Source organism: Equus caballus, chromosome 22 (genome assembly GCF_041296265.1).
Source record: "Equus caballus isolate H_3958 breed thoroughbred chromosome 22, TB-T2T, whole genome shotgun sequence".
NCBI lineage: Eukaryota > Metazoa > Chordata > Mammalia > Perissodactyla > Equidae > Equus > Equus caballus.
The window spans coordinates 45,906,333-45,916,237 of NC_091705.1; the positions used below are offsets into that span (position 1 = coordinate 45,906,333).

General features: G+C 44.5%; 1 protein-coding gene across 2 annotated transcripts in view; it reads left to right on the top strand.

Annotated features, from left to right (window-relative positions):
* The window catches only part of VAPB (VAMP associated protein B and C), a 48,151-nt gene extending 39,294 nt beyond the window's left edge, over nucleotides 1–8,857 (top strand). The window contains exons 4-6 of one of the 2 annotated variants that reach the window (XM_023626808.2): nucleotides 2,650–2,730; nucleotides 4,625–4,801; nucleotides 7,362–8,857. In XM_023626808.2, the coding sequence (XP_023482576.1) occupies nucleotides 2,650–2,730; nucleotides 4,625–4,801; nucleotides 7,362–7,520 (417 nt within the window). In that variant the 3' untranslated portion in view covers nucleotides 7,521–8,857. The remainder of the gene's footprint in view (nucleotides 1–2,649; nucleotides 2,731–4,624; nucleotides 4,802–7,361) is intronic. The other variant, XM_023626809.2, reaches the window with a different exon arrangement.
* Nucleotides 8,858–9,905: the final 1,048 nt, after the last annotated feature.

A 9,905-nucleotide genomic window follows, 5' to 3' on the forward strand; every position in this document is an offset into this window, starting at 1 on the left:
CAATACACAGATGAACCTTCCAATCCATAGCCCCAGTGAGGACAGCTCACCTGGTCCTCTCAGTTTGGAACAGAAGGGCAGGCTTGCCTCGCGTTTTCACTTCCAGCTTGCCAAACCAAACTGGGAGGCTGAGCTCATCCAAGGGGTGCCTGCAGACTTGAGTTAGCTGTGCCGCACTGTGCTGTGTTTTCTCTCTCAAAGGTTTACCCCAAGGGCGATTTCATGCACAGCCTACCTTCATGTCCCAGCGTCACCACACAGCCTTTTCTTTTAGTCTTAGGAAAGCATAACTGACCATCTTCATGGATGTTTAACTTTTGGGCAGGAAATGAAGAGTAAGCCAGATATTGTGGGATTAGAGGAAGATCAGTGATAATAGGCTATCTTCATAAGAACGATTATCGAGACAATGCACTACTTTCTCTCTTATTCCCTGGAACATGGTCTGTCACTTCATGTTAATTTGTGTGATCAAGGAAATGTATGGCAAATACAAAATATGGGATATCCAAGAATGTGGTCTGTTTGACTTTTGCTGCATGGCTTGGTGGGAAGAGTGCGGGCTTGGGTGTCTTGGGCGCAAAGCTGAGTTCTGCCTTTTACTAACCTTGTGGCCTTGGGCAGTTTTCATTAACTCTTCAGGGTTTGGTCGCCTGTGAAATGGGGCTAAAAGCCAAGTTCACAGGTTGAGGTGGGATTAAATGTGCTGTGTGTAGAACGCCTGCTGCTCGTGTCTGGCGCTTCCTTTGTCCAAGTGCTGTTTCAGGCCAGGCAGTCTGTGGGCAGCGAAGGGGGATCTCACTTCTTTGTATTATAATTTTTATAAGAGTTAAAAAAATTTTTTAGGTGAAATGTTTTGTAAGAAATTTTGGAAACACAAATGAGCAAAAATAAGACTAAAAGTGACCTGTAGTTTCTTTATACCAGATCTAACCACTGTTAATGAGAGCCTTGTGCTTTTTCTTTGTTTTAAGATATTTTTATTTTCATGTTGATAGACAGAAAGTAGAAAAAAACAGTACAGTAACTGCTCATATAACCGTTACCTAGATTCATCATTTAACGTTTTGCCACATTTGCTTGATTTCTAACATGAACTTTCTTTTTTGTGAACCACTTGACGGTAAGAGGCAGACTTCGTGACACTTCACCCCTAAATGCTTCAGGACAAGGACAGTCTCTCACACAGCCACAGTCCTTTATCACAGTTGAGAACGATAACATTAATTCAATAATAATATCTAATAGAGAAACCCATAGTCAGCGTTTTCCAATTGTTACGAAAATGGCCTTTACTTCTCATTCTAGTAGAGCGCATTCAACTTTTTTGTTTTTCATGACATTGAATTTTTTAGAGTCCAGGCCAGTTGACTTACAGAATGTCCCACATTCTGGATTCGTCCAGTTATTTCCTCATGATTAAATTCAAGTTAAATGTTTTTTGGCAAGAATATTCCATAGCTGCTGCCATGTGTGCATGATATGAAGGCATTTCATGCCGGGTTGTCCCTGTCTTGGTGATGCCAAGTTTGGTTACTTGGTTGAAAGAGTGACTGCCAGCTCTCTCGGTGTCAGAGCACACTGCCCTGTGGTTAATCGGCCGTCTGTGGTGCTCGCGGGAATCGGGTCCTTGGAGAGCAGCAGTCTTCACCCGGTGCTTTAGCGTCTATCTGTGACCCTTGCCTGATACTCTTTTGCTTGCACACGTACACTCATGCATGTGTGCGGGGAAACGGATTTACAGCAGTGTTTGTAGCTTCTTCACGTAATCCTCTGTGAGTCTCCCCCATGTAATTAAATAGTCGGCAGTATCATTTGAATGGCACGCCATTCCATTGAATGGGTCTGCCGTGATTTGTTCGGCAGTCCCCTGTTGTTCGACATTCAGATTGTTTCCCATTTTTGGCTCTTGGGACCGTTGTTGCTCTAGCTGCCTCTTGCATGGTCCTGGGGTGAGGGTGGGGGATTTTGTTCCTTTTTCTGTATTGTAACCTTCCTGCTATGCTGGTGTGCAATTCTCAGAACTCTCTGGAATTCTTTCCTCCCCTGCCCAAAGGAGGAGGAGTAAACCAGGACTGCCTCATCCCAGAATATGGATTTAGCCAGGAAGGTGTCCCCACCAGCAGACTGGAGGGAATGGGAGTCAGCCCAGCCAGCCACAGCCACAGCCGGTGGCTTGCTCGTCAGCGTGCCCCGTAGTCAGCTGGCAGTGTGGGTCTAAACCACTCCCAGATAGCACAGGCTTGCTTTGAGAAAGGTGCGCCCTGTGAGGTCAGGGTTATTGTCTTGAGGAGAGCCACTTCTCTCTGGCCATTCAGACGTAATTTAGAAAATACCTCTTTGTTCAGCAATGGTCTTCTCTGTTCCATGTGCTTCCCACAGACTAGCAACAGGAGGAGCACTGGTTGATTTTGAGGAGTCAGGCAGCAAGCTCGGGAGTTGTGAAGGGTAAGAAATATTCAGGAAAGCTAGTGTGTTTAATTTTGTCGTGTTAAAAATATTGAAATCTCAGCAGACTTAAGTTCTTTATTTGATATACATCAGGGCCTTCTCATTAAGAGTATTTTTCTGAAATTGTCAGTTATAGGAAGAAAATTATTCTTCCAGCAGCTTTATAATATCCTGATTATTAAATTTAAATTGTTTTAGTGGAAGGAGGCAAAACCGGAAGACCTTATGGATTCAAAACTTAGATGTGTGTTTGAATTGCCAGCAGAAAATGATAAACCAGTAAGTATGTTTATAGTTAACGATAATTGAATGTTGCAAGCTGATACTTATTTGCCTACCATCTCCTGCAAAACCAAGATTTAAGTTGGCAAATTATTTTCCTTCTTCTGATGTATGAAGAAAAAAATAAGCTGAAGTCACCAAATAAGTGAGCCCTCATGAAGTCAGCCTTGAAAAGACTTGCAGAAAGACAACTAATTGAAACAGTTTTTCCCCTTGAAAAGTGCAACCTGTTGGTTGTTGAAAAGTAAATATATCCAAAAGAGCGTCTTTGGCTTGGCAAAGTTACAGTTGCTGTTCCACAGCGGGTCAGACAAAAACTGGGAATAATTTGCCGTTGATCCTGGGGCTTGGCGGCCAGGTGGGAACCTCGTGGGCTCTTCTGTTTTACGGACTGCTGCCTGTAGGTTTCCTTGTCCCCCTTTCCCCTCAGCTCCACCTCTCTGGCCCCCTAACCCCACCTGCCTCTTCTGTCCAAACCTGCTTTTAGGTTAGGATTTCCCAACCTCAGCACTGTTCACATTTGGGCTGGATGATTCTCTGCTGTGGGGGATCTCCTGTGCCTTGTAGGGTGTTTAGCATCCCTGACCTCTCCCTACTCAATACTAGTAGCACCCCCTAGTTGTGACAACCACAAGTCGTCCCCCATTGAGAATCACTCCCTGTACTGCCTGAAGGGGTGAGGAGAAGGGGCAGCTTCCTCTGAGCTGTCAGCTCACTTTCTCTTTGTGTGAAACCAGGGACTCAGCCTGCCATGGCCCTCACTGGTGGCCAGTTGAAGAGAGAAGTCTGTATCTGAAATGCTAATTTGGACCTCCCTTCAACCAAGCTGGAAAAACTTAAGTTGTATTAAAAGCACAATTTAAAACACATGCAGAATCTTAAACTACCCTGGCTGTTAATATCTGGAGTTGGGAAGTAGAAATGCTCACATTCTTGTTGACATTATCCATAATCTCCAGGAATGCTGTTGGTTTGTGTCAAAACGGCTTAGTGTTTTATTTCTGCACAGTAATTGACCGCTAGCATCATCTTACTTCTTTGAGTGGGTAGTGGTCTTTTTTTCCTCTCTTCCCATTGCACATAATGTCCTGGGAAGGTCAATTTTGGAAACTGAGTGTGAGATCTGTATTCTGGTCCTTGCTCTGTGATACATTAGCTCTGTAGATTGGGGCCTTGCCTTTCAGGGCCTCACTATTCTGGAAAATGAAGGGCAGAGCTTTCACTTTGCTGCATGGAACCCCCAGGGCAATGATCCCCAGGTATTTTATTTTCCCCAACACACCTGAGTGCTTTTCTACCTTCCCCCCGCTTACTGAGTCATCCCCAGTCGTTCTCGAAAGGGCAGCACAGCACAGTCTCGGCGGGGGAAATGGTGGGGGCTACATATCTCCCCCAGATTGAAATATTGCAGACAGACCCTGAGCTTGTTTCACCTGCATCCCAGCTTTGAAGTCTAAGTTCATGAAATAAATTGCCCTCTGTGTAGCATTCTCCCTGGCCTTCCACCCCTGCCCAGCCAGTCCTGGGGATGTTCAGATCTTCATGGTGACAGTAATTTGTGGCTAATAACTCCTGAGCTTGCACAATTACAGTATGCTAATTTTTGCATGGCAGGAATTTGATACTGCAATATGCATAGCCCTTTTTCTCTCTCTTTGAAGTATTAGTTTCAGCCGAACTTCATTATTTGCCCTTATCCATAATTTCTGGGGCTCAGTTGCTTTAGATTATTAAGATACTAGATAAAGTGATCCATTTTTAAAATAAATGTGACATTTTACAGTGTGGATGAAACGCTACCACGTGTGGTGTTTGCTGAGAACTACTTTGCATAAAAAAGTCCTTTATTACACAGTTGGTGACACTTGGGCTCTCATTTATTTCTGAACAGCATGATGTAGAAATAAATAAAATTATATCCACAACTGCATCAAAGACAGAAACTCCAATGGTGTCTAAAGCTCTGAGTTCTTCTTTGGATGACACTGAAGTCAAGAAGGTGATGGAAGAATGTAAGCGGCTGCAAGGTGAAGTTCAGAGGCTACGAGAGGAGAACAAGCAGTTCAAGGTAACAGCATTTTATTTTCTGATAATCTACAGAGAACAGGAGCTTTTCCGCCGTCATCCTAGGTGGGGAGGTTGATGAACCCCTGAGTTTGTGGAGTTGTTTTCTATTTGCATATTTTTCCTCCAGGGAGAAATTTCCATAGCTTTCATCAGGTATCTCAAAAGGGTCCTTGAACACCCACCTCCCCACACCCCAAATTAAGAACCAGTGTCCTTTGAACCGAAGTTTCTCAACTATTTGAACTTGCCTCCTTGTAAACAAACAAAAACCTCCCACCCTCCATTACTGTAAATTGAAAGTAAACTCTGAGACTAAAAGTGAAAAAGCAACGGTTATCTTGAATTCACGTTTTCAAACCCCACTACATCCCCACTGGATGAGAATCTGTTTTTTAAGAGGGTAAATCCTGACCTGTACTCTGTTTTAACACAGGCGTAATTCTGATTTTTGCAGACTCTAAATAGGTTTTGGCAGTAGGGTCTCATCAAACTGTTACCATGGTGATGAGATTGGAGATGGGAAGTTGTCACTGTGGATAGGTGGTGATTATAGAAGGAGAAACCTCAGCGCCCAGCTTGTGGACGTTGATGAGGCATTGACGTTGGAGGGTCAGGTTGCACTGGGTGGTGGAGGGAGGCAGGGTGCACTGCCCTGGGCCTTGGAGGCCTGTGGTTTGCAGAAATGACTAGTCAGAGTTCAGTTGGCTCTGAGTCTGTGTTGGTCACAGCATCTCCTGGGCCTCTGTTTGCAGAACACCTCCAAGGCCCTTTCCAGCTTTAAAAGTATGTCTGTTTCAGACCTAGTATTAAAGAGAATGTTTCTGAACATTTGATCATAGGAGCTTTTGTTACAACTTAAATTTTGAGGCCGGTCTATTCTCTTCATCTTCATCATGCCACCCAGCCATGTGTGGTGGGTTTTCACCATCTGATGACCACAGCACCAGATGTCCATCATAAATTCATTTCAGTCGACTTCCCTTCTCTTTTATTCTGACAGTGTAGGAGCTGCAGGAGAACTGACGGTGTTTGGGAAATGGCGGCGGCGTCTTTCTTTTCAGTGATCTTGATTTCCCTCATTCAGTAACTTCCTTTAGTGTGGAGTAAATTTTGAAGCTGACACTGTACTTTTTGGCTGAAAAATCTAAGATAGGCCTAAAGCTTCTCCTTGAGTATATTTCTCTTCAGAAACAGCTCTGTGCCATTTAAGGTGATAAATAGTTAGAAATAGCTTCTCTATAAACCCAATAAAATAAATGCTGTATTTTGCTGTGCCCATTTTTTTTGGAAGTTAATTGAATAACACCAGTCATTTATCACTATGTGGTGATATTGGCCATGCCCCATGAGCAGAATATCTTTAAAATATTATCAGATCAATCTTGACATTAGAAGATTCTTTATCCTGCCAAACTCTTGACTTCTTGTTTGTGTTGTTTCATTCTTTCATTTGGCTGACAAGTTTCCTGAGGCCCTGCCACGTACCTGGGGCTGTGGCTACTAATACTGTGGTCCCTGCCCTCGAGGAGGTGCCCTGCCCTGTTGACTGGGTAGTTGGGGGACACAAATACTGACAACTGGCGTGATGAGGGGTCCCCAGTGCCGCAGAGAGTCAGCTTGTTGGGCTGGCTGCCTGTTGTTTCCAGGACCTACTAGGTACTTGGTGAATGTGAAGGAATTGGAGGAAAAGAAAATTTAGCTTCTCTGTGGGGTTTGTGGCTGAGTAGATGGGGTAATGGAGCAAAGATCTAGCTGCATCTGGACTGGAGTAGAAAGACCTTGATGCACGCTGTATTCAGGAATGTAGACTTGGCCTCGGGGGCAGTAAAGGAAGAAAAGTTTCTATTCCTTACACTTGCTGTGTAGTTGCAAGAAGAATGTGGACAGATATCTTTATATGAAAAGGAATGTTGCTTTGATGGGAATTCCACGCATTAGGTAGAAAATATTTAAGATCTGTTTATCAAATTCAGTCACATTTTAATATTCTAACTGTCAAATTTTCGATTCAGCAATCTACATGTAATTCATCAGGTACCAACTATATACAGATCTCTACATTTGAAAGCTTCCAGGCCCCCTTCTTTTTAGTTTCTTATGATTTTTATATTTGTGTCTTGGGAAATGCCTGTCATTTCAAAAACCAGTGACTTGAATAAGGAAGCTTGTTCAGTGGAGGAAGGAAGGACAGAGGGATTTGGGTGGGACATAGGACAACAGGAGCAGCTGGAAGACCTGGCTAGAAAGGTGCATGGGGCCCGGGTTGCAAATGGCCTGGCTGTGTCCCTCTGAATAGATCTTTTTCTATAAATCATGGGGAACCAAGGAGTGTCCTGCTTAGATGTCTGATCTAAAAGGGGACCTAGCAGCATCATGTAGGATGATGGAGGAAAAGAGGGGCTTCTGACAGTTTGTTCTCAGTGACCTCCAGCCAGTCCCTTCTCTATAGTCTTCAGTTTCTCTATTTGCAAAATGAGATTGGACCCTTTCATAATAGCCCGCCCTGCTAAGTTGACTTCCGCTTCTTGGATTCCCTTGACATGTGTGTCTGCCTCCTGCAGGAAGAAGATGGACTTCGGATGAGGAAGAGTGTGCAGAGCAACAGCCCTGCTCCGGCGTCCGCCACGGCGGGGAAGGAGGAGGGCCTCAGCACCCGGCTCCTTGCGCTGGTGGTTTTGTTCTTTATTGTTGGTGTCATCATAGGGAAGATCGCCTTGTAGGCAGCACGCAGAGGGCGGCGAATTGGATTGATGGATCCGCCGTAATCATGGGATTTAAATTTATCATAACCATGTATAAAAAGAAATTAATGTATGATGACATCTCACAGGTCTTGCCTTTAAATTATCCCTCCCTGCGCGTGCGCGTGCACACACGCATACACACACACAAATATAACATGTAACAATCTTGTAGAAAGTTAAAAATGTATACTAACTGATTGGGGGAAAAGAATGATCCTTATTAATGACAAGGGAAACCGTGATTAACTGATAATGGCATGTTGTAAATGTCATTTTAAACATTTGTAGCCTTGGTACATGTTGCTGGATTACCTCTCTTAAAATGAGACACTCTTCCTTGCCTGTTGGTGCTGGCCCTGGGGGAGCGGGAGCCCCGTGTGGTGGGGGTGCCGTCACCTCCACACAGCAGTCCCCACGCTGCTCACGCACTCCCCGGGCTGCTTCTCCACGTCTGCCCAGGGCATCAGTTCCTTAGGACTGGTGAACAGAGACAGAAGCTGAAAAGACTGTGCTGTGGCAGCATCAGATGTGCTTGTCGGCAGCAGGAGGTGGATGTCGACTGATTGACCCAGCACTTTGGCAGTAAAAGTCAGTGCTTTGTTCTCTTTAAGGGACCAGGCTCAGTTACTGATGGCTCATGTAGTGAGGTTGAGTTGTTATTCAGAGATGTTTAATGCATATTTAACTTATTTAATGTATTTCATCTCATGTTTTCTTATTGTCACAAGATTATAATTAATGCTGTGGCCTAAAAATCACCTGTGCTACCTAACGCCGTGAAGCTGGCATTGCTGCTGGAGGCCTGCGGCTCCTCTGGGGGCTCTGGCTCTGCGTGCAGACGGAGCAGTCGCTGATCCGACTGTTGGAGGTCAGCTGCCAGGGACCGTTTGTCTGTGTAAATAAATAACAACTGTCCTAGGGAGGGAAACTGGTAGTAGCAGCAGTCGACTCTGTGTTACCCTCTTTAATGGAGAAGAGAAGAGTAGCTCATCTTCTGTGTTGTTCTTTCACTGCCCCTCAACCGCCGCTCATATTTCCAGCACACGTGCCCCAAGCCTGGTCCTGACCTTTCCCATGCGGCCCTAGCTTGGGGTCAGGGCGAGTGAGTCAGGCAGCAGAGTGGTCAGGAGAGAGGGAACCAGCTGGGTGGGGTGGGAATGGGGGTGGGGTGTGAGAGAGATCTTCATATAATCCATCAAGTAGTAATTGAGAATTTGTGAATTAATTTTATGCCATAAAAGACCAATCCAATTCTGTTTGACTATGTAGCATCTTAAAAAGAAAAGAATATTAAAATAAAGCCCCCAAATTAAGAGTTCTTTTGTCATTTTGTCACATTTGCTATATGGGGGGAGTTATTTTTATCATCATCATTATTTTGTCATTGGAAAGTTGATTTAAAAATGAGCCCTATCAATGAGAAATATTTATATATTTAATGATTTAATTACACACACACATATATATATATTTGGTTGGCTTCAACTGAGAATATAAAATAAAACTGCTGAAAATCTTAAGCAGCTGGTCTCCCTTGCCCTCCCATTGCTTTGCCCTTCAATTAAAAGAAGTCTGTCTTCTGGGCCGAGGAGCCGTGCAGAAGAGACTGGTGACAGCCATGCCGAGTGGCTCCCATGTGTGGGCGGGTTTGAGAGAGAGACTCATCAGAAGGGAGACAATTCTTGGAGGTTACAGACCCAGGTCACATTCCTCCCGAGCCTGCTGGAGTCAAGTGGCCTTAGGTTCTGGCTCTGGTGATCTGTTGGGGGGCTACCCAGAGACTGGGAGGTGGAAATCTCTGGACGGTCTAAGTCAGTAAGTTTCCATCTTCATGAGAAGAAGCTCACTATAGATCCCAAGTACTTGCGGTAAATGTCGAACAGACCCGGTTCTCAGCCACACACCTGTTGCTTAGATTGCATTGAGCGTGCAGATGTGGAAGCCTGCCCAATTATAAATTACTCTCCAGTGTCTTTTCCATGTGGATCCGGGTGCTATGAAAGAGAGTGAGAAGTCTGAGCTGTGAGGCATGTGCCTTTTGCCATTAATTTTCTGTAAATGGATTAAAATTTTTCTAAGTGTGAGACTTCAGCAAATTAATGTTTATGTAGCTTCCCATGCCTCATGGCATTGAAAGGAGTGACTAGGAGGGCCCAGGGGGTGCATTACAAGTTCCATTTCTCTAGAGCAGGGGTCTGCAGGCTGTTTCTTAAAGGATGTGCCTGTGTTTTCTGATAAAACTTTATTCACAGAAACAGCTGGTGGCATTTGGCCTATGAGACTGCCGTTTTCTGGCAGCTACACTAGAGTGACTAAGTTCTTAAAAAGAGTGCCTGGGGCTCCTGCTCTGCTTTAGGTCTT